The 25,315-nt window shown below is 42.0% G+C and overlaps 1 protein-coding gene across 1 annotated transcript; it reads left to right on the forward strand.

The window, feature by feature from the left end:
* Positions 1 to 624: 624 nt before the first annotated feature.
* Positions 625 to 24,002, forward strand: LOC120052163 (leucine-rich repeat LGI family member 2-like). Its single transcript, XM_038998995.1, has 10 exons — positions 625 to 741; positions 797 to 1,016; positions 14,211 to 14,334; positions 14,581 to 14,652; positions 15,339 to 15,410; positions 15,720 to 15,791; positions 19,449 to 19,520; positions 20,638 to 20,807; positions 21,399 to 21,563; positions 23,167 to 24,002. Exons 1-10 carry the CDS (start codon positions 625 to 627, stop codon positions 24,000 to 24,002), a joined length of 1,920 nt encoding a protein of 639 aa, XP_038854923.1.
* The last annotated feature ends 1,313 nt before the right edge of the window (positions 24,003 to 25,315 follow it).

Below are 25,315 nucleotides of genomic sequence, written 5' to 3' on the forward strand. Positions count from 1 at the left end.
GCTGGTCACCATAGCAACACTCACCCGTAGAACGCGCTCCAGCAGGTATATTTCACTGATCATCCCCAAAGCCAACACTTACTTTGGTCGCATTTCCTTCCAGTTCTCTGCTGCCAATGACTGGAACAAATTGCAAAAATCACTGAAGCTGGAAACTTATATCTCCCTCTCTAACTTTAAGCATCAGCTGTCAGAGCAGCTTACCAATCACTGTACCTGTACACAGCCAATCTGTAAATAGCCCATCCAACTATCTCATCCCCATACTGTTATTTATCTTCTTGCTCTTTTGCACCCCAGTATCTCTACTTGCACATCATCATCTGCACATCTATCACTCCAGTGTTAATGCTAAATTGTAATTATTTCGCCTCTATTACCTCCCTAATCTTCTACATTTCCACACACTGTACATAGATTTTTCTATTGTGTTATTGACTGTACGTTTGTTTATGTGTAACTCTGTGTTGTTGTTTTTGTTGCACTGCTTTGCTTTATCTCTGCCAGGTCGCAGTTGTAAATGAGAACTTGTTCTCAACTGGCCTACCTGGTTAAATAAAGGTGAAATAAAAACTTCTAATAATAAATTACAATGTGGGGAATCGGGAACTTCTTGCGGTCAAGATGGCATTGGAGGAATGGAGGCACTGGCTCGAAGGGGCGAAACATCCGTTCATTGTGTGGACCGACCACAAAAACCTGGAGTATCTCCGCCCCGCCAAGCGCCTCAACTACAGGCAGGCAAGATGCGCCCTGCTGATTACCCGGTTCAACTTCTCCCTCTCCTCCTGGGCAGGGTCCAAGAACGTCAAGCCAGTTGTCTCGCCGCTATAACCCTACGGCTACCACCCTGGAGCCCGAGACCATACTTCCCACCTCGTGCCTGGCGACGGCACTCAGCTGGGGTATTGGGAAACAGGTCCGGGAGGCGCAGCGGTCCCAGCCGAACCCGGAGGGGATGTTCGTGCCTGACGCTGCATTCCTCCAGGCTTGCCTGCCACCCGGCGGACCCTGGCGTTTGTGCGACGATGCTTTTGGTGGCCCAACATGGTTCCTGACGTCTCCGCATTCGTCAACGCTTGCAACGTGTGTGCTCAAAACAAGACTCCGCGGCAAGCTTCGGCTGGTCTTCTCCAACCTCTGCCTGTCCCTCCCCGTCCCTGGTCTCACATATCCCTGGATTTCGTCACAGGTCTCCCCCCGTCTGAGGGCAACACTGCTGTCCTGACGGTGGTCAACTGGTTTTCCAAGGCCGCCCACTTCATTCCTCTCCCCAAACTACCCCCGACCAAGGAGACGGCCCAGCTTATGGCGCAGCACGTCTTCCGGATCGATGGACTACCCGTGGACATAGTCTCCAACCGGGGCCCTCAGATCTCTTCCCGGTTCTGGAAGGCGTTCTGCACCCTCATTGGGTCGTCGGCCAACCTGTCCTCTGGGTTCCACCCCCAGTCCAATGGCCAGTCAGAGTGAGCCAACCAGGACTTTGAGACAACTCTACGCTGCCTGGTCTCTGCCAATCCCACCACCTGGAGCCAGCATCTTGTGTGGGTGCTCTGCCACGGGCCTATTGCCTTTTGAATGTTCCCTGGGGTATCAGCCCCCGCTCTTCCCCGAGCAGGACGAAGAGGCCGGCGTACCTTCTGCCCAGATGTTTGTCTGCCGCTGTCGTCGTACCTGGAGGAGAGCCCGGTCGGCCCTCCTCAAGACCACCTCCAGGAATTGACGACAAGCGGATCGCCATCGGACCCCGGCTCCCCGGTATCGTCTCGGGCAAAAGATATGGCTATCCACCCGGGATCTGCCCCTCCGGGTGGAATCCCACAAACTCTCCCCCGGTTTATTGGCCCATTTCCCATCTCTAAAATGATTAGTCCCTCTGCTGTTCATCTTCTGCTGCCCCGTACCCTTCGTATACGCCCCACCTTTCATGTGTCCCGAGTTAAACCAATGTCTTACAGCCCTGTCTCCTGTATCCATCCCCCTCCAGGTGTCGTCCATCTTCCCCATTATCTCCTGTGTATTTATACCTTTGTTTTCTGTCTGTCTGTGCCAGTTTGTTCAGCTCCTGATTTTCCAGTCTCTCTTTTTTGACCCTTGCCTGTCCTGACTCTGAGCCCGCCTGCCTGACCACTCTGCCTGTCCCTGACCCTGCCTGCCATCCAGTACCGTTGCTCCACCTCTGGTTTTCTGACCCCGGCCTGCCTTGACCTGTCTATTGCATGCCCCTGTTTGGAACATTAAACTATTGTTTATTCGACGTGGTCTGCATCTGGGTCTTCCCTTCATATCTGATAGTTATCACATCTTTAAAAAAAAATGAATTTTTTTCTTCCACTTTGACAGAGTATTTTGAGTAGATTGTTGACCAAAAATGTAAATTAAATCAAATTTAATCCCACTTTGTAACACAATACAATGTGAAGAAATCCAAGGGGTATGAATACTTTTGCAAGGCACTATACAAACAATTTATAACAGAAGAACTGCCCTGACATTGCTAATCTGTATAATGTCTTTGCCGATTAGAAAAAATTCTGCATCTGGATGACAGCCTTACTTGACTTAGTTTGCTGTTTATGGTATGTTTTGCTTAAGTAGGTATGCAGCATTGTCAGAGCCAGAACTGCTCATAGAGCAGGAGTTGGTTTCTGTAGCTTGAGGCAGCTTGATGCACAAGTACACCTCCTGAACCGGACGCTATAGTTTATTTCATGGCCTTATCACCGATCCATCTCCTTAATGCTGAGAGCCAAGCAGAGCGGCATCAGTCTTTGCTGACTCAAATGGAGATCGAACCCCAAACCTTCCAATATCAGGGCTGACACTAACCACAAGGCAATGTAGTTTGTCTGAGTTGTTCTGCTGAAAGAGTTGATATTCTAAAGGTAATGAGAGAGAATCCCCGTGCTGACCTATTATCTCACTGAGATAATACATCCTCTTCCTACAGTGTCCTTTTCTCTTTTGATTGCTACATTAGCCTAATGCACCCGCATTGCACATGTCAGCACAATTAGCCCTCACTTAGTCATTAAAGTTGGCCAGTCTTATTTGTAATGGGCATGGTAACCATATTCTACAAAGAGGATTTTGTACAGTCTATTCAAATCAAATCAAATTTTATTGGTTGTGTACACAGAATTGCAGATGTTATCGCAGGTGCAGCGAAATGCTTGTGTTTCTAGCTTCAACAGTGCAGTAATACCTAACAATAAATAATAATAACAATATTACACACATAATCCAGAAAAATTAAGAAACATCAGAACGAGCAATGTCAGAGACTGGAATATGTTTTGTATGGAAACATTATTAAAGTGACCAGTGTTCAATGACTAGAACACAATATATACATATAAATTGAGGAAAGCAGTATGTAAACATTGTAAGGGTCCTGTGTGTAGCTGGTGTAGAGAGTCAGGCACAGGACAGCAGATATGAGTAGTCAACGTATTTTTACTCAAAATATCAAACTACAAAGTAACATCACTAGCACACCATGACAGACCGAAAATACAATAAACAATCACTCACAAATACAACGTGGGGAACAGAGGGTTAAATAATAAACAAGTAATTAGTTGAGTGAAGCCAGGTGTGAAAAAGACAAAGACAGAACAAATGGAAAATGAAAAGTGGATCGGCGGTGGCTAGATAGCCAGTGACGTCGACCGCCGGATGCCGCCCGAACAAGGAGAGGGACCGACTTCGGAGGAAGTCGTGACAAACATTTTTAAAGTGACCAGTGTTCAATGACTCTATGTACATAGGGCAGCATTCTCTAAGGTGCAGGGTAGAGTACCGGGTGGTAACCGGTTGAGAACTGTGACTAAGGTTAGTGGTGAATGTTTAACAGTCTGATGGCCTGGAGGTAGAATTTGTTTCTCAATCTCTCGGTCCCGGGCTTTGATGCACCTGTACTGTCTCCACCTTCTAGATGGTAGTTGGGTGAACAGGCCGTGGCTTGGGTGGCTGAGGTTCTTGATGATTTTATTGGCCTTCCTTTGACACCGGGTGCAGTAGATGTCCTGGAGGGCAGGCAATGTCCCCTCAGTGATGCGTTGGGCTGACCGCACCACCCTCTGGAGATCCCTGCGATTGCTGATGTTACAGTTGCAGTACCAGGATGCACGACAGGATGCTCTCAATGGTGCATCTGTAGAAGTTTGTGAGGGTCTTAGGTCCCAAGCCAAATCTCTTCAGCCTCCTGAGGTTGAAGAGGGGCAGGTTGTGAGTGATGTGCACACCGAGGAACTTGAAGCTTTTGACTCTCTCCACTGTAGCCCTGTCGATGTGGATGGGGGCGTGCTTTCTCTACTGTCTCCTGTAGTCCACAATCAGCTCCTTTGTTTTGTTGACGTTGAAGGAGAGGTTATCTTTCTGGCACCACTCCACCAGGACTCTCACCTCCTCCCTGTAGGCTGTCTTACTGTTATTGGTATTCAGGCCTAGCACTGATGTGTCGTCAGCAAACTTGACGATTGAATTGGAAACATGCGTGGCCACGAAGTCATGGGTGAACAGGGAGCATGCACTTCTGTGGGGCCCCAGTGTTGAGGGTCAGCGTGGCGGATATGTTGTTTCCTACCCTTCACCACTTGGGGCCAGCCCGTCAGGAAGTCCAGGACCCAGTTGCACAGGGGAAGAGTTCAGAACCAGGGACCTGAGCTTAGTGATGAGCTTGGAGGGAACTATGGTTATGAAGGCTGAGCTGTAGTCGATGAACAGCATTCTTACATACAGTTGAAGTCAGAAGTTTACATACACTTAGGTTGGAGTCATTAAAACTCGTTTTCAACCACTCCACAAATTTCTTGTTAACAAACTATAGTTTTGGCAAGTCGGAAAAGACATCTACTTTGTGCATGACACAAGTAATTATTCCAACAATCGTTTACAGACAGATTATTTCACTTATAATTCACTATATCACAATTCCAGTGGGTCAGATGTTTACATACACTAAGTTGACTGTGCTTTTAAACAGCTTGGAAATTTCAAGAAAATGATGACATGGCTTTAGAAGCTTCTGATAGGCTAATTGACATCATTTGAGTCAATTGGAGGTGTACCTGTGGATGTATTTCAAGGCCTACCTTCAAACTCAGTGCTTCTTTGCTTGACATCATGGGAAAATCAACAGAAATCAGCCAAGACCTCAGAAAAAAAAATGGTACACCTCCACAAGTCTGGTTCATCCTTGGGAGCAATTTCCAAACGCCTGAAGGTACCACGTTCATCTGTACAAACAATAGTACGCAAGTATAAACACCATGGGACCACGCAGCCGTCATACCGCTCAGGAAGGAGATGTGTTCTGTCTCCTAGAGATGAACGTACTTTGGTGCGAAAAGTGCAAATCAATCCCAGAACAACAGCAAAGGACCTTGTGAAGATGCTGGAAGAAACAGGTACAAAAGTATCTATATCCACAGTAAAACGAGTCCTATATCGACATAACCTGAAAGGCTGCTCAGCAAGGAAGAAGCCACTGCTCCAAAACCGCCATAAAAAATCCAGACTACGGTTTGCAACTGCACATGGCGACAAAGATCGTACTTTTTGGAGAAATGTCCTCTGGTCTGATGAAACAAAAATAGAACTGTTTGGCCATAATGACCATCATTTTAGAACACCTACTCATTCAAGGGGTTTTCTTTATTTTTACTAATTTCCCCATTGTAGAATAATATTGAAGACATAAAAACTATGAAATAACACATCATGTAGTAACCAAAAAAGTGTTAAACAAATCAAAATATATTTTATATTTCAGATTCTTCAAATAGCCACCCTTTGCCTTGATGACAGCTTTGCACACTCTTGGCATTCTCTCAACCAGTTTTGCCTGGAATTCTTTTCCAACTGTCTTGAAGGAATTCCACATATGCTGAGCACTTGTTGGCTGCTTTTCCTTCACTCTGCGGTCCAACTCATCCCAAACCATCTCATTCCGCGTCTCACAAAGACACTGCGGTTCTCCAATTTGGAATCATCAGACCAAAGGACAAATTTCCACCAGTCTAATGTCCATTGCTCGTGTTTATTGGCCCAAGCAAGGCTCTTCTTCTTATTGGTGTTCTTTAGTAGTGGTTTCTTAGCAGCAATTCGACCATGAACGCCTGATTCACACAGTCTCCTCTGAACAGTTGATGGTGAGATGTGTCTGTTACTTGAACTCTGTGAAGCATTTATTTGGGCTGCAATTTCTAAGACTGGTAACGCTAATGAACTTATCCTCTGCAGCAGAGGTAACTCTGGGTCTTCCATTCCTGTGGCAGTCCTCATGAGAGCCAGTTTCATCATAGTGCTTGATGGTTTTTGCGACTGCACTTGAAGAAACTTTCAAAGTTCTTGAAATGTCCCATATTGACTGACCTTCATGTCTTAAAGTAATGATGGACTGTCATTTCTCTTTTCTTATTTGAGCTGTTCTTGCCATAATATGGACTTGGCCGTTTACCAAATAGGGCTACCTTCTGTATACCCCCCCCCCCCCCAACACAACTGATTGGCTCAAACTCATTAAGGAAATAAATTCCCCAAATTAACTTAATTTAATTGAAATGCATTCCAGGTGGCTACCTCATATGGTTGAGAGAATGCCAAGAGTGTGCAAAGCTGTCATCAAGGCAAAAGGGTGGCTATTTGAAGAATCTCAAATATAAAATATATTTTGATTTGTTTAACACTTTTTTGGTTACTACATGATTACATATGTGTTATTTCATAATTTTTATGTCTTCCCTATTATTCTACAATGTAGAAAATAGTAAAAAAAAATAAAGAAAAACCCTTGAATGAGTACTGTAGGTGTTGTAAAACGTTTGACCAGTAGTGTATGTGTTGGGCTTTAAATATTGTTTGTCACACCCTGATCTGTTTCACTTGTCTTTGTGCTTGTCTCCATCCCCCTCCAGGTGTTGCCCATCTTCCTCATTATCCCCAGTGTATTCATACCTGTGTTCTCTGTTTGTCTGTTGCCAGTTTGTTTTGTTCGTCAAGCCTACCTAGGGTTTTCCCCTTGCTTCTGTCTGTTTCTAGTTCCTGTTTTCTAATTTTCCCAGTTTTGACCATTCTGCCTGCCCTGACCCTGAGCCTGCATTCCGTTCTGTACACTGTCTGCATCTGGGTCTTCCCTAAAACATGATAGTTTATTTGTATGTGTCACGTTCGTTCTCCTCCTCGTCTGAGGAGGTGCATGGATCGGACCAATACGCAGAGTGATATGAATACATCTTCATTTATTAGAGACGAAGATGAAACGAACAATATACAAACTAATACAAAAAACAATAAACCACGAACGTGAAGCTACAAACGAAAGTGCACACACAGCTACTAACGTTAGACATAGACAATTACCCACAATCACCTAAAGCCTATGGCTGCCTTAAATATGGCTCCCAATCAGAGACAACAATAAACAGCTGTCTCTGATTGAGAACCAAACCAGGCAACCATAGACTTTCCTAAACCTCTCTACTTAACACAACCCCATACACTATACAAAACCCCCTAAACAATACACACACCCTAAACTAGACAAAACACACAAACATCCCATGTCACACCCTGACCTAACTAAACTAATAAAGAAAGTCAATATAACAGAGGCCAGGTTGTGACAGTATGTGTTGGGCTTTAGCTGAGATTATTCTTTACAGAGTGAAGTATACAGTGCATTCTGAAAAAAAATGTAAAACTGAAATATAATATTGACATAAGTATTCAGACCCTTTACTCAGTACTTTGTTGAAGAACTTTTGGCAGCGATTATAGCCTTGAGTCTTCTTGGCTATGAGAGTACAAGCTTGGCATACATGTATTTGAGGAGTTTCTCCCATTCTTCTCTGCAGATCCTCTCAAGCTCTGTCAGGTTGGACGGGAGCGTTGCTGCACAGCTATTTTCAGGTCTCTCCAGAGATGTTCAATCGGGTTCAAGTACTGGCTCTGGCTGGGCCACTCAAGGACATTCAAAGACTTGTCCCAAAGCCACTCCTGCATTGTCTTCTCTGTGTGCTTAGGGTCATTGTCCTGTTGTAAGGTGAATCTTCGCCCCAGTCTGAGGTCCTGAGCGCTCTGGAGCAGGTTTTCATCAAGGATCTCTCTGTACTTTGCTCAATTCGTCTTTCCCTCAATCCTGACTAGTCTCCCAGTCCCTGACACTGAAAAACATCCCCACTGCATGATGCTTACACCACCATATTTCACCGTAGGGATGGTGCCAGGTTTCCTCCAGACGTGATGCTTGGCATTCAGGCCAAAGAGTTGAATCTCACCCTCCATTTGGTAAATCCGACCACAACTATATCCTCCTGATTCCTGCAAAAACTAAAGCAGGAAGCACCAGTGACTCGGTCTATAAAAAAGTGGTCAGATGAAGCAGATGCTAAACTACAGGACTGTTTTGCTATCACAGACTGGAACATGTTCCGGGATTCTTCCGATGGCATTGAGGAGTACACCACATCAGTCACTGGCTTTTTCAATAAGTGCATCGAGGATGTCGTCCCCACAGTGACTGTACGTACATACCCCAACCAGAAGCCATGGATTACAGGCAACATTCGCACTGAGCTAAAGGGTAGAGCTGCCGCTTTCAAGGTTCGGGACTCTAACCCGGAAGCTTACAAGAAATCCTGCTATGCCCTGCGACGAACCATCAAACAGGCAAAGAGTCAATACAGAGCTAAGAGTGAATCATACTACACCGGCTCCGAAGCTTGTCATATGTGGCAGGGCTTGCAAACTATTACAGACCACAAAGGGAAGCACAGCCGCGAGCTGCCCAGTGACACGAGCCTACCAGACGAGCTAAATCACTTCTATGCTCGCTTCGAGGCAAGCAACACATGAGAGCATCAGCTATTCTGGACGACTGTGTGATCACGTTCTCCGTAGCCGACGTGAGCAAGACCTTTAAACAGGTCAACATACACAAGGCTGCGGGGCCAGACGGATTACCAGGATGTGTGCCCCGGGCATGTGCTGACCAACTAGCAGGTGTCTTCACTGACATTTTCAACATGACCCCGATTGAGTCTGTAATACCAACATGTTTCAAGCAGACCACCATAGTCCCTGTGCCCAATAACACAAAGACAACCTGCCTAAATGACTACAGACCCGTAACACTCACATCCGTAGCCATGAAGTGCTTTGAAAGGTTGGTAATGGCTCACATCAACACCATTATCCCATAAACGCTAGACCCACTCCAATTTGCATACTGCCCAAACAGATCCACAGATGATGCAATCGCTATTGCACTCCACACTGCCCTTTCCAACCTGGACAAAAGGAACACTTATGTGAGAATGCTATTCATTGACTACAGCTCAGCGTTCAACACCATAGTACCCTCACTAAGCCAAGGATCCTGGTACTAAACACCTCCCTCTGCAACTGGATCCCTGACTTCCTGACAGGCCGCCCCCAGGTGGGGAGGGTAGGTAGCAACACATCTGCCACGCTGATTCTCAACACTGGAGCTCCCCAGGGGTGCGTGCTCAGTCCCCTCCTGTACTCCCTGTTCACCCACGACTGCATGGCCAGGCACAACTCCAACAACATCATTAAGTTTGCAGACGACACAACAGTGGTAGGCCTGATCACCGACAACGACGAGACAGCCTATAGGGAGGAGGTCAGAGACCTGGCCGGGTGGTGCCAGAATAACAACCTATCCCTCAACGTAACCAAGACTAAGGAGATGATTGTGGACTACAGGAAAAGGAGGACCGAGCACGCCCCCATTCTCATCGACGGGTTTGTAGTGGAGCAGGTTGAGAGCTTCAAGTTCCTTGGTGTCCACATCAACAACAAACTAGAATGGTCCAAACACACCAAGACAGTCGTGAAGAGGGCCCAACAAAGCCTACTCCCCCTCAGGAAACTAAAAAGATTTGGCATGGGTCCTGAGATCCTCAAAAGGTTCTACAGCTGCAACATCGAGAGCATCCTGACTGGTTGCATCACTGCCTGGTACAGCAATTGCTCGGCCTCTGACTGCAAGGCACTTCAGAGGGTAGTGCATACGGCCCAGTACATCACTGGGGCTTAGCTGCCTGCCATCCAGGACCTCTACACCAGGCGGTGTCAGAGGAAGTCCCTAAAAATTGTCAAAGACCCTAGCCACCCCAGTCATAGACTGTTCTCTCTACTACCGCATGGCAAGCGGTACAGGAGTGCCAAGTCTAGGACAAAAAGGCTTCTCAACAGTTTTTACCCCCAAGCCATAAGACTCCTGAACATGTAATCAAATGGCTACCCAGACTATTTGCATTGTGTGCCCCCCCCAACCCTTCTTTTTACGCTGCTGCTACTCTCTGTTTATCATATATGCATAGTCACTTTAACTATACATTAATGTACATACTACCTCATTTGGGCCGACCAACCAGTGCTCCCGCACATTGGCTAACCGGGCTATCTGCATTGTGTCCCGCCACCCACCACCCGCCAACCCCTCTTTTACGCTACTGCTACTCTCTGTTCATCATATATACATATTCACTTTAACCATATCTACATGTACATACTACCTCAATCAGCCTGACTAACTGGTGTCTGTATGTAGCCTCACTACTTTTATAGCCTCGCTACTGTATATAGCCTGTCTTTTTACTGTTGTTTTATTTCTTTACTTACCTATTGTTCACCTAATACCTTTCTTGCACTATTGGTTAGAACCTGTAAGTAAGCATTTCACTGTAAGGTCTACACCTGTTGTATTTGGCGCACATGACAAATAAACTTTGATTTGATTTGAATCTTGTTTCTCATGGTCTGAGAGTCCTTTAGGTGCCTTTTGGAAAACTCCAAGCAGGCTGTCATGTGCCTTTTACTAAGGAGTGGCTTCCGTCTGGCCACTCTACCATAAAGCCCTGATTGATGGAGTGCTGCAGAGATGGTGTCTTTCTGGAAGTTTCTCCCATCTCCACAGAGGAACTCTGGAGCTCTTTCAGAGTGACCATACGGTTTTTGGTCACCTCCCTGAACAAGGCCCTTCTCCCCCGATTGCTCAGTTTGGCTGGGCGGCCAGCTCTAGGAAGAGTCTTGGTGGTTCCAAACTTCTTCCATTTAAGAATGATGGTGGCCACTGTTCTTGGGGACATTCAATGCTTCAGAAATGTTTTGGTACCCTTCCCCAGATCTGTGCCTCGACACAATCCAGTCTCAGAGCTCATGGCTTGGTTTTTGCTCTGACAAGCATAGACAGTTGTGTGCCTTTCCAAATCATGTCAAATCAATAGAATTTACCACAGTTGGACTCCAATCAAGTTGTAGAAACATCTCAAGGATGATCAATGGAAACAGGATGCACCTCAGCTCAATTTCGAGTCTCATAGTAAAGGGTCTGAAAACTCATGTAAATAAGGTATTTCTGTTTTTTATTTTGTATAAGTTTGCAAAAATGTCTAAACCTGTTTTCAGTTTGTCATTATGGGGCATTTTGTGTAGAGTGATGAGGAACATTTTAATTTAATCAATTTTAGAATAAGGCTGTAATGTAATAAAATGTGGAAAAGTCAAGGGGTTTGAATACTTTCCTAATGCACTGTATACACATTTAAAAAAATGTTTTACCAGAAGCATTTAACTACAGGGCACTTCCACATGATATGGAATGTGCCTACCTTATTTACATACAATATTTCCATATCCTTAATATCCTTCGTCTGCGCTTATGGACTGTCCTCTTCATTTCAAACCACATGTTTTCAATGGGGTTGATTTTGTGGTCAATTAACAATTTCTCAGTGAATTTTGATGTGTGCTCGGGGTTATTGTCTTGCTGGAAGATTCACTTTAGGCAAAATTTTAGCCTCCTGGCAGAAGCAACCAGGTTTTTGTCTAAAATGTCCTGCTACTTGGTAAAGTTCATGATGCTGTTGACCTTAACAAGCGCCCCAGGACCAGTGGAAGAAAAATAGCCCCATAACATATAAGATCCCCTACCATATTTTACAGTAGGTATGAGGTACTTTTTTGCATATGTTTCTGTTTTTCTACACCAAACCCACCACTGTTGTGAGTGGCCAAAGAGCTCTATTTTCATGTAATCTGACAGCACAACCTGGAGTTTGCTAAACAGCATTGGTACTTGGATTGGAACCGATGCTTTGGTCAGACGACATGAAAATAGAGCTCTTTGGTCACGCACACCAATGGTGGGTTTGGCGTCAAACTGATATTATGCAGAAAAGTACCTCATATACCTTATAAATTGTTTTATTTTATTACTTGTTAAACAAAATCTCTTTCTCTGACCAATTGTTAGTAGAAAAAATAATATAATTTTCTAAATGTTTGTAGTATACAATAAGAACTCAGTTTTGAATAATTTATTTTATTCAGTCTTTTTGCTAATCTTTATCAATGGTGCCACAATTTGGGAGGTAACTGTATATGTTGTGTGGGGGATATCGCCAGAGCACTTACTGTTATAAATGTTTAATGTACACACTTATCGTTAATGCATCTTATCTTACCTAATTCAATCACAATGCCATTAGGGTTGTCAATATATTACATTAGCAGAGGTTATGATATAGAGGTCATAAATCAAAACGATGAGTTGCAAACAAGTCCACAGCCCTACAGGCCTATACAGAGTATTCAATGGTTTTAAATGTAAAATGTGTCTAGGCCTAGAGGTAGAACTATTACATTTGATCTAAGGTAGTCTAAAAGTATGGAATTGCTTCATCATCTGAGCTGGACCTGCCTCACTGTTTACACTAGCTTCTACAGTATATCCACACAGTCAGATTCCACAGCCACTAATTGAGATTCACAGCTACAAAGTAAGATTGGCTACAAAAATGATCTTAATTGAAATGATCTTAATTTAAGGTTAGGGTTAGGCATAAGGTTAGCAGTGTGGTTAAGGTTAGGTTTCAAATCAAATTTGATGAAAATAAATGGTAAATATGGGTGGGGTTTATGACTTAGAAGCTAGTCTAGGAGTTAGACATGAACCTGCCTCTCCTGTAGTTATCCTTCCTTGTCGTCTGTACTGGTGTAGGATCTTAATGTGATCACTCTTTTGTTGCTGGGAATTTTTTCTGCACGGCAGGAAAATCTAATCAAATGTTATTTGTCACATGTGCCGAATACAACAGGTGTAGTATACCTTACCATGAAATGCTTTCCTACAAACCCTTAACCAACAATGCAGTTCAAGAAATAGAGTTAAGAAAATATTTACTAAATACACTAAAGTAAAAATTAAATAAAGTGGCATATGAGCTTCATGAATTACACAAATTCACTGAAAACACGCAAAAACAACGGTTATATTAACAGGCTATTGCACTTTTCATTGAGCATAATTTTAGACCAATAATTGCCTAACCACCATTCATGCAACATTATAGACTAAACTTTCAAATCCTGTTAGGCCTACTGTAGGTTTATTTTTCTGCGACAATAGGCCTATTGGTCAAATTAAAATCCTACACCTGTAAATCAACCATATTCTAAACAACTAGGATGGCCCATGAATTTAGTTGTAATCAGGCATCAGACAAAACAAATCTATAAGGGCGCGATATTGGAGATCACGAGACATGTATTAAATTGTTCAAGAGAGGTCACAAATTGTTTAGTTTAAACATGGAGCTGTAACATAATTGCGGACAGTAGCCTATTTAGCCTATTTATAAAGGAGAAATGTATCCCGACAAAAAGCAGATATTGCCATGGCGGACACGTGGGTTTATGTGTTGGGGAAAAAAGGGGACAATTTATTTGAGAACATAACTACACTACAATCCTATTTTCAAACAACAAAAAAACGGTCTCCTTTCTCCGCTGCACATACCAATAATTCAAAAATCACTAGTCTATCGCACATATGGGCCAACTTTCTCACCTATTGGAGCTTTGAAAGAAGGCTAACTACTGATATTATCATCAACATTTTTTAAATATTTTAATCGACCGTAGTTTGCCTGGAATCCCGGAAATCTTCCTGAATTGCGTTGGATGCGAAATTAAGAAGCCTAGCGGGAAGCATCTGCAGCAGAATCTGCTTATGTCAGGTGTTCTTCTGTCCACTGCTGTATTCAAGGCACGGAGCGGTGAGATAGAGGTGGATTGCATCGAAGTCACTCTCTGTCATTGTCATACATTTCAAAAAATGTTAGGCTCGAAGCATTGGTTATGGATCAATTTGATTATACTGTGTCTCGGTCAAGCCAGTCTAGCTGCACCTAAAAAGGTTTTTCGATGCCCTTCGGGATGCTCGTGCTCCAAGGAGACCATTATCTGTGTCGGGACCTCAAGTGTACCACGGACTATGCCGAATGACATCAACTCACTGTGAGTATTGTCCTCAATTTATTCATCATCACACATAGTTGAAAGGAAAATACAGTAGGCCTATCACATGGAATGTTGAAAAACGTGCAAGCATGAATTGTGTAATGACTTCAGTGTTACAAATGTAGCCTAACCCACTTTATATGTGTCAATGATTTCCTCGTTACAGACTATTTAGACAACTGAAGCATATTAATAGGTTAATGCTGGTTTCATATTGTCAATATTATGTCGATCTTCCACCAGGAGCATAGTAAATGGATCCCTCGCAGAAATCACAGAGGCCATGTTCTCCCTCATGCCATCTCTGCAGTTGCTGTACGTAGCCACATAATTTACATTTTCAGCAAGTACATAAGAATATTTTGTTTTTATAGTAACCTATACATGGATCCAGCAATACAGGCCTACACCACTAACTGTAAATGCAATTCTGATGAGGCTGTGGTCCTGTACGGCTCAGTTGGTAGAGCATGACGCTTGCTAAATCAGGGCTGTGGTTTGAATTCCTGGTGCTACCCAAACGTACAATGGATGTATGCATGACTAAGTCACTTTGGATAAAAGCGTCTGTTAAATGGCATAAATTATTACTATATCAGACAGAGACACATGCAGGGAGTCGTGTCAGACTGAATTGCCTTATTTATGAACAGTATCTCAATGACTTCGATAATCTGTTTGGTCATTGTGCCTTGCAGATCGAAGGTCCGTCACTCACTAAAAGGTCCGTCACTCACTAAATGACTGGATATTATGATGTAACCATGAAAATGATTACTACAGTAATGATTTCAATTCTTCACTTGAAACCACACACACACCTGCGCGAGTACGCATGCAAGCCCTAACACGCACACAACTCACTGCATCCATGCTGCTAATCTTTTTTTTTCCATCTTTAATAAGTTTAACATTTGCCATCCAAATGTTAAAAGTGGAATATGCTATGGAATTTTGGCTAATACGACCCAAAACGTATCATGTTTTTCTTATTTTCTCAGGCTTCTCAATTCAAATTCATTGACCACCATCAAAGATGATGCTTTCTATGGCCTTCCTCATCTTGAATATTTGTGAGTATTTGGTTCAAACTAATTTGACTTCCTCTCCCCAGTCAACTGTTTTTGCAGAGACAGTATGATTAACAAACATCTGAATTAATCTTCAATGTCTAAACACATTTTAAGGTGGCCTATGGAGCACTAGTGTATGTGATACCTGTAATTCGTCATAATTCTTTCTTCATTTGTGTCATATAAAACCAAAAGTTGTTAGCTTTAGTAAAATAAGTAATTTGATATTTTTAAAAGTGAATAACAAGCTCAAAAGACAGCTAGAGTAACATCATTACTCCCTTAATTTATTACATTTGTGATTAACAGATTCATAGAGGGCAACAAGATTGAGACTATCGCCAAAAATGCCCTCAGAGGTCTCCGAGACGTGACTCATTTGTAAGTCTGCTGATACCATTTCTACCATCTCTATTCTACCCAGGGCTGTAACTGCATATGAAGACACCAAGGTCCGGACCTCTGTAATTGTTTAGAATTTAAAAAAATTACAGTACAAGTCAAAAGTTTGGGCACACCTATTCATTCAAGGGTTTTTCTTTATTTGTACTATTTTCTACATTGTATAATAATAGTGAAGACATCAAAACAATGAAATAACACATATGGAATCATGTAGTAACCAAAAAAGTGTTAAACAAATAAAAATATATTGTGTATTTTAGATTATTCAAAGTAGCCACCCTTTGCCTTGATGACAGCTTTGCTCACTCTTGGCATTCTCTCAACCAACTTCACCTGGAATTAGTTTCAAACAATCTTGAAGGAGTTCCCACATATGCTGCTGTTCCTTCACTCTGTGATCCAACTCATCCCAAATCATCTCAATTGGGTTGAGGTCGGGTGATTGTGAAGGCCATGTCATCCGATGCAGCACTCCATCCTTCTCCTTCTTGGTCAAATAGCCCTTACACAGCCTGGAGGTGTGTTGGGTCATTGTCCTGTTGAAAAACAAATGATAGTCCCACTAAGCGCAGACCAGATGGGATGGCGTATCGCTGCAGAATGCTGTGGTAGCCATGCTGGTTAAGTGTACCTTGAATACTAAATAAATCACTGACAGTGTCACTAGCAAAGCACCCCCACACCCCCACACCATCACAACTCCTCCTCCATGCTTCACGGTGGGAACCACACATGCGGAGATCATCCATTCACCTGCTCTGCGTCTCACAAAGACCAGTGGTGGAAAAAGCACCAAATTGTCATACTTGATTAAAAGTATAGATACCTTAATGGAAAGTTACTCAAGTAAAAGTGAAAGTTGAGGAAAAGTCTAAAAGTATTTGGTGCTAAATATACTTAAGTATCAAAAGTAAATGTAATTGATAAAATATACTTACGTATGAAAAGTGTAAATCATTTCAAATTCCTTATATTAAGCAAAGCAGACGGCACCCTGTCTTGGTACACTACTACACTCAGACATAATCTACAAATTATGCATTTGTGTTTAGTGAGTCTGTCAGATCAGAGGCAGTAGGGATAACCACGTATTTTCTTGATAAGTGCGGGAAAGTCCTCAACTGGCAGCTTCATGAAATAGTACCCGCAAAACACCAGTCTCAACGTCAACAGTGAAGAGGCGACTCTGGGATGCTGGCCTTCTAGGCAGAGTTCCTCTGTCCAGTGTCTGTGTTCTTTTGCCCGTCTTAATCTTTTATTTTTATTGGCCAGTCTGAGATATGGCTTTGTCTTTGCAACTCTGCCTAGAAGGCCAGCATCCCGGAGTCGCCTCTCCCCTGTTGACGTTGAGACTGGTGTTTTGTGGGTACTATTTAATGAAGCTGCCAGTTGAGGACTTGTGAGGCGTCTGTTTCTCAAACTAGACACTCTAATGTACATATCCTCTTGCTCAGTTGTGCACCGGGGCCTCCCACTCCTCTTTCTATTTTGGTTAGAGCCAGTTTGCTCTGTTCTGTGATGGGAGTAGTACATCGCGTTGTATGAGATCTTCAGTTTCTTGACAATTTCTCGTATGGAATAGCCTTCATTTCTCAGAACAAGAATAGACTGACGAGTTTCAGAAGAAAGTTCTTTGTTTCTGGACATTTTCTGGCCTGTAATCGAACCCACAAATGCTGATGCTCCTCATACTCAACTAGTCTAAAGAAGGACAGTTTTATTACTTCTTTAATCAGCACAACAGTTTTCAGCTGTGCTAACATGATTGCAAAAGGGTTTTCTAATGATCAATTAGGATTTTAAAATTATAAACTTGGATTAGCTAACACAACGTGCCATTGGAACACAGGAGTGATAGTTGCTGATAATGGGCCTCTGTACGCCTATGTAGATATTCCATTTAAAAAATCAGCCGTTTCCAGCTACAATAGTCATTTACAACATTAACAATGTATACACCGTATTTCTGATCAATTTTATGTTATTTTAATGGACAAAAAATTTGCTTTTCTTTCAAAAACAAGGACATTTTTAAGTGACCCCAAACTTTTGAACGGTAGTGTATATATAGAGAGAGATTTTTTAGGACCTCAATCAAGGTCTCAACTTACTGTTGAGAGTTAGAATAGTAGAATACACAAGGTGCAATTTTGAAACTTAGTTGTGAATCAGCAGTTTTTCTTTTGTTATATGTCACTCACAGACAGTCACTCAATTAGCCCAAGTCAGTTAAAACATTTTTGATTGTTAAATTAGTCTAGTTAGTCTAGCCAGCTATATACAATTGCAATAATCATGGCCGAATTCCCGACCCGGCACTCAGGGAATGTGCCCAGGGGCCCTGACTTCCAGAGGGCCCCCATTGATTTTGTTTGTCACTCCCACTCAGATATCATATTAGCATGGCATGTCATGGCAAAATGTGTAGAATTGCAGAAAAGGTGCTTTAAAACTGCAAAAAATGATCCACACCCCATGACAAAACATTTAGAATTGTAGGAAATTATCTGTAAAACAGCAACCCCCCAAAAATGATTTGTTTACTTTTTGTTCATAAAATACTTTTTCTGCTTACAAATCCCTTTGTACGCATTCAATTATAGTTTTGAATCCTGGTGCTGAGTTAATGTGAGTTAATGTGTTGCGGCTAATTGTGTACTGTACAGACTCAGGGCAGAGCAGGCTGTTTGCTGCTTCATTAAAACGTGTTTATTGTGATAAAATGATGTTACAACAGTCCCTAGCTAACTAGGTAGCTAGCTTGCTTGTGGAAGGAGAATTTCATTTAGTGTTGCACTTAGCTGGTTGGTTAGCTTTTCTTTCGTTTCATGTGAAGTGACTGGCTCAGGCTTAGCTAGTAAGTTATCATGTACATGATCAAACTTCAGAAATACTCAAAACCCCTTAGCTAGACTTAAACTTAAAAATTCATTACAGATTTCTTGATTTATCTTGATTTATTCTCATTATTTTTGAGAGAGGCGTAGAAGTGACTGTTGTTGCTAGGAAACATGATAGGATTCATTGGAAGAAGTTGCTGCCAAGGGCGCCGAGTCGGCGTTGGATGCGCACTCAATAAAGAGGCTTCCAAAGGGCGCAGTGGAGCCATCAATGACTCAAGTACTAGCATTTTTAGATTGACTCTATTGACTTGTAAGTGCTCGAAGTACTCAAAGTGTTCGGTTTGAGATTCAGCCTATATGTTTATAGATCAACTTTTTGCTGACCCCCCAACCCCCCTGTCCAAACCTCACTAAAACTCAGACAGACCCTGTCTCTGCCATCTCTTCCATCTTTATTGTCTCTCGATCTCTATTCTATTCCATCTTTATAATCTCTACCATCTCTATTTTCTATCATGTTTATCATCTGTACTATTTCTACCATCTCTTCCATCTTTCTACCATTTCTATCGGCTCTTATCATTTCTCTCTCCCTGATCATCTCTCTGTACCACCTCTGTCATTTCTATCAGATCTATCAATCTCTTATATCTACCATTTCTATCGGCTCTACCATTTATATAATTTCTATTCTCTACTATCTCTATCATCTCAATCCTCCACCCAAGAATCTCTCTCCATGATGACACATTATTTTTCTCTCCGTCTCCTGCCGCACTGTCTCTCGCAGGTCGCTGGCTAACAACAACATGAGGGCTTTGCCAAGGGATCTCTTCCACGATCTTGACTCCCTGCTAGAGCTGTGAGTAAGAAACCCAGCTAGCAATCACTTATAGGACCACAGGTTTCTATGAGGCAGCACTGACACTGCACCAAACATCTCTAATTGATAGTTGGCAACCCGCTCTTATTAGGCTTTTAAGACTACCGCCTTTTGCCCGATGTCAGGAGGATGAATACTGAAGATGGGCTGCCGGTGCTCCTCTATAAGCTTGCTATCAGGGAATGGTGGTTTGCGATTTATTGAACAAGATCACATTGAATATCTGGATATCCAATGAATAATGGTTTTGAATATAATATTGACAATGAGATTAACAGGAAATGGTTGCTATACTCAGCTAGTTCAGTCAGAATGCTGCTTGTGCTTAAAGAGTTAATGGTCAATTTGTGTATATACCTCAATGTTTTGTTTTTAGTAGGTTTAATAAATAAGTGCCTTGTTCAGTACACTGGCTAGCCAGTGATTTAGAAATGGCACACTACATTTTTACTAGGGACAAGCTTAGTCCCGCATGCATATAGGGCGCCATTTTTGTCACAGAACAGAGCACATATCTGTGAAAAACATTGTAGAACTCCACATTTATAATCTGCAGTGCAATATAATTTGAAAACGTCATTTAATGTTGTGCATAACTGCCAATTGCTCATGCAAAATGTTGCCCGTAATGTGTTGTTGTTTTGGCATTTGAAAAGGTGTATGGGATGTTACGCCTGGTCCAGAGACAACCTTCAGCCCCTTTCCCCTAGGTCCATCTGAAGAGAGATTGGATAGGTGAAATCAACATGATGACATCTCTACCTGTTTCATCAAATCTGAAAACCCACAAGGGGCTAAGGAAAGGGACTAGGGGTTGTTTTGAAAAAAGTGTTAGGGTTAGGGTTAATCTGATTTTAGGGAAGTAGATAAAGGGCTTCATTGCCACAATCCCAAACTATCCCTTTAATTGGTGTCCAGGAAACTAGCCCCTAGAGTCCAGACATTATTTTCTTGCAGTGTGAGGATACTGGATGGCATACATGTTCCCATTATTTTAACTCTGAATGCCCTAAGCTTTGCCTTTTACTAAGTGATCACATTCTATCTTTTGGTGGATTCATTTATGTTACTGCATCCATCCTCTGTCACATGTTAGGGATTTGAGAGGCAACATATTTCAGTGTGACTGCGAGAATAAGTGGCTGATGATGTGGCTGAAAAACACCAACGCTACCGTATCGGATGTCAACTGCGCAGGTCCCATAGAAATGAAGGGCAAACGCCTGAACGACCTTCCCATCCCGCCAGACGAGTGTATCTCCACGGGTAATTTAACCAGCGCACCTCCACACTCCAGTCAAACATAAATGTCACACCCAACCAATTTATATTATTTCTCCTTTTAAGAATTATATTTTTGGTGTGTGTGTTGAGGGGGAATCAAATATACAGTTATGCATTTTATTTATAGGCACATCTGTGTGATACTGTAATAATACTATACACATATACTGTAGTAGCTCTACATACTATGAACCATGTTTGATTTACATATATACACAAAGATTTCATGACACACAGTCCTTTCACACCATATATGTTGTCTGTTCAACAGTTGATCAGATTTCTTGTAACAACACAAATACCTTTTTAACTCTTACATGGTAAAATACATTTTACTTTCTGTAATAATGTATTGGACATCATCAGTACTTTGCTGTTGTATAATTAACAAAAAATTACCAATGGACAATGGGGGCTTTAATTCTTCGAATTCAAGTTATATTTAATTATTAATTTGTTGTAGCTTATTTGGAGAGTTGCCAGATTATTGTGGCCTTGTGTGGATATCAAGTTTTCCTCTGTACACATTTTTGTGTTATGTTCATCATGTTGTGTTCCTTTTCTGCCCCACAGACTTTGTCCGTCATCAGTCCATTCCAACCCAGGCTTTGTCGGCTGACATTTTCTCCCATAAGGAGGACATTTATGTGGCGATGGCTGACCCCAATTACAACAGCTGTGTGGTCATGGAATGGGACCACATTGAAATGAATTTCAGGCCTTTCGATAACATCACAGGTTTGATTTCTTTTCGTGTTTCTTTTTTTGTGTGTGTGTTTTTTTTATTGATGTAGGCCTATCCTTGTTGTTTAGTTAAATATACTAGAAATCTCACCATCCATTTTTTTTGTTTTTCAGTTGTACTATACACTGAGTTTACAAAACATTTCCATGCTCTTTCCATGACATAGACTGACCAGGTGAATCCAGGTGAAGCTATGATCCCTTATTGATATCACCTGTTAAATCCACTTCAATTAGTGTAGATGAAGGGGAGGAGACAAGTTAAAGAAGATTGTTAAGCCTTGACACAATTGAGACATGGATTGTGTATGTGTACCATTCAGAGGGTGAATGGGCAAGACAAAATATTTAAGTGCCTTTGAAAGGGGTATTGTAGTAGGTGCAAGGCGCCCCGGTTTGAGTGTACCAAGAACTGCAACACTGCTGGGTTTTTCACACTCAACAGTTTCCCGTGTGTATCAAGAATGGTCCACCACCCAAAGGACATCCAGCCAACTTGACACAACTGTGGGAAGCATTGGAGTCAACATGCGCCAGCTTCCCTGTGGAATGCTTTCGACACCTTATAGTCCATGCCCCTACAAATTTAATTTAGGCCCCAACGAATTAAGGCAAACTCAACTCAATATTTTTTAATTTGTAAAAACATTGTAATTTTTTATTTAACTAGGCAAGTCAGTTTAAGGACAAATTCTTATTTACAATGACGGCCTACCCCGGGCAAACCTGGACGACACCCTATGGGACTCCCAATCACGGCCGGATGTGATACAGCCTGGATTTGAACCAGAGACTGTAGTGATACCTCTTGCACTGTGATGCAGTGCCTTAGACCGCTGCGCAACTCGGGAGCAAATATTAGGAAGGTGTTCCTAATGTTTTTTACACTCAGTTTACATTTGTTGTTCCACACACAATTCAATAGAAATCACAAATTTGACTGGCCAGGACCTTAAAACAACTTATCTAGTGTGAATGTATATTGAGAAACATTCTTTTCAAGTTGAAGTTTTTATTACACTCATATAGCAGTCAATATAAACTGAAATACATGAGCATACAAAATATTAAGATAAGAGTAACAAAATAAAAAGTGTAAGTAAAGACATTTTATAAAAAATGTCCTGCGTCTTAAAGTGGCTCCTTAATCAATGAGCAGAAATATAAGGTCGGCCCCAACGAATTAAGGCAAAGGGGGGTTGATCTCTTGTACTGTTCAGTTCTAGACTTTGGTATAGTCAGTTGGTTTTGGCTGCGGGTGTTCCTGCCTGTCACTGTCAGGGGGGTAACCAGTCTTTGAATTGAGATTTTAGGAGGTTGACAACAAAATCTGTGCAGAGTTGTGTCCTTATTTCATGAATCCGGGGTAGGGACAGGGTCTGAAGTGCCTCAGTATAACTCGAGTATCATCCTAGGATGATGTAGCATGCTCTTTTCTGAATAATTTCCAGGTCATCAGACTGGGCCTGGATCAGTGAACTATTCCATCACATGAGTAGTGGTAGAGCTTATAGGACTTGATAATTTGACTATATTTTATTTCATTTTGTTCTCATTCATAATTTCACTATTACTAATTATTTAAATATTACTCCAGGAAAGTCTGTTGTTGGATGCAAGTCTGTTCTGATTGACAACCACGTCTTGGTAATCGTGACTCAGCTCTTTGGCGGCTCCCACATCTACAAGTTTGACGATCAACAAAACAAGTTCACCAAGTTCCAAACCATTGAGGTCTTCAACATCTCCAAACCCAATGACATTGAGGTGTTCCAAATAGCCGGCGAGTGGTACTTCATCATTGTGGACAGCTCCAAGGCAGGCTTATCTACTCTGTACAAGTGGAACGACCAAACGGACCGGAACGAGACCGGTTTCTACTCCTACCAGTTCCTCCACGAGTGGTTCCGAGATACGGACGCCGAGTTCGTCGAGCTAGACGGGAAGTCCCACCTCATCTTGGCCAGTCGCTCTCAGGCGCCCGTCATTTACCTGTGGAACAAGAGCAGCCAGAAGTTCCAACTGCACAGCGAAATCCCAAACGTTGACGACGTGGTGGCGGTCAAAGCCTTCCAGGTAGACGAGGAGCTCTACCTGGCCATGACGTGCTACATCGGGGACTCCAAAGTCCTCAAGTGGACCAGCAAGCAGTTCACTGAGGTGCAGGCCCTGCCTTCTCGTGGCGCCATGGTCCTCCAGCCATTTTCATTCAAGGACAGGCACTACTTGGCCCTGGGCAGCGATTACTCCTTCACACAGATCTACTTGTGGGATGAGGAGATCAAAATGTTCTCCAAGTTCAAGGATATCTATGTGCAGTCTCCACGTTCTTTCAATGTGGTGTCCACTGACCGGCGTAATTTTTTATTTTCCTCCAGCTTCAAAGGGAAAACTATGGTCTTTGAGCATGTTATTGTCGACATAAGCCTGTGAAACTAGAAAGCTTTTATTTGTGCCTAACACCATCAAATTATTGTTTCTGACACATTTATACCCGTTGCCATGAGTAGTAAATTATTTATTTATTTCATGAAAGATGAATATAGTGTTTTAAATTAGTATTTTTCATTTGCAATGAACTATGGTTTAGACAGTCTCTGCAAAACTATGAATTTCTCTTTGTTTACATTTGTTAACATTTTGTTATTGAATGTAATGATAGATTGGTAAAATTATTTCCATGTTAAGTTTGAAACCAAAATATTCATATTAAAGCAATGACAATATGTGAAATGTAACCCGCATGATGAACAATGGCTGCCAATACCTGCAATGGTCTTGTACAGTGACTTATCAGGGATATGATTATAGCAACTGCACAGTATTTACAGCTAGCTGTTAAACATTAACAACTATTATACCTTTACTGAACATAATGAATAACGGAACTGAAATTGATGATGGCCAGCTATATGATGGAACAGTGCCTGGCTAATAGCAAAACAGAATGTCAATAATGTAGTATGAATTCCTATGCAAGATAATGATACATATCTTTCTGTATATTTAATGCTGTTCTTTATTAATATGCTTTATTATATGCTGTACTACATTAGTACAGTTAGCTAGAACTTCATTTATATAATACACATATATTCCTTGTCTTTAGTGTCATGACCTTGCTGCCTTTACCTTCAACATGTTAACTATGCCCTACTACAGTATGTTACCTCTGTACAATGTTGATGTTCTGAACAAATGGTCTTTTCAGACACATCTATCTATGTACTGTATATAAGTTAGAAATACAGAAAATTTATTGAATGTAGATTCCATTTGGCTTTAAGAAGATCCTCGTGAAATAATTGTTCTCCATTTATTATTTAACATTTGTGGTTTTAAAATGCAATAGAAATAAAGCATCTGACAGGAAATCTACTGCACTGTTGTTTTTGTTCCCATTATTCTGTACAGCATACCTAGCACTTACAAATGCTGAGAATTTGTCTGTGTTGCAATGATAAAGTGCCCAAGATGGCAAAGTTAAGATGTGTAGCCTTGTCAGCACTGGGCCTTTGTGACAGATTTATCTCTGGCTTGCAAGAATAGAGGACATCAGTGCATTGGTAGGCTACATGTATTAGCCAGTGTTATGAGAATAAGAGAAAATGTAATGTGTGGGGAAATTTCCAAACCACTTCCATTCCTTGATTAGTTGTCAATCAATTTTGTAAGAGGAGGGCAAGTAGGCCTATGCTGTTATATTCCTTTCTTTGTGAAACAACAACACATTGTCAATATTCTTT

This window comes from Salvelinus namaycush, chromosome 8 (assembly GCF_016432855.1).
Source record: "Salvelinus namaycush isolate Seneca chromosome 8, SaNama_1.0, whole genome shotgun sequence".
NCBI classification, from domain to species: Eukaryota; Metazoa; Chordata; class Actinopteri; order Salmoniformes; family Salmonidae; genus Salvelinus; species Salvelinus namaycush.

Coding starts and splice junctions, on each gene's coding strand:
- LOC120052163 (XM_038998995.1), top strand. CDS start 625: ATGGCATTGGAGGAATGGAGGCACTGGCTCGAAGGGGCGAAACATCCG. Junction 15,411..15,719: donor CTTCCTCATCTTGAATATTT/GTGAGTATTTGG, acceptor TGTGATTAACAG/ATTCATAGAGGGCAACAAGA. Junction 21,564..23,166: donor GCCTTTCGATAACATCACAG/GTTTGATTTCTT, acceptor ATATTACTCCAG/GAAAGTCTGTTGTTGGATGC.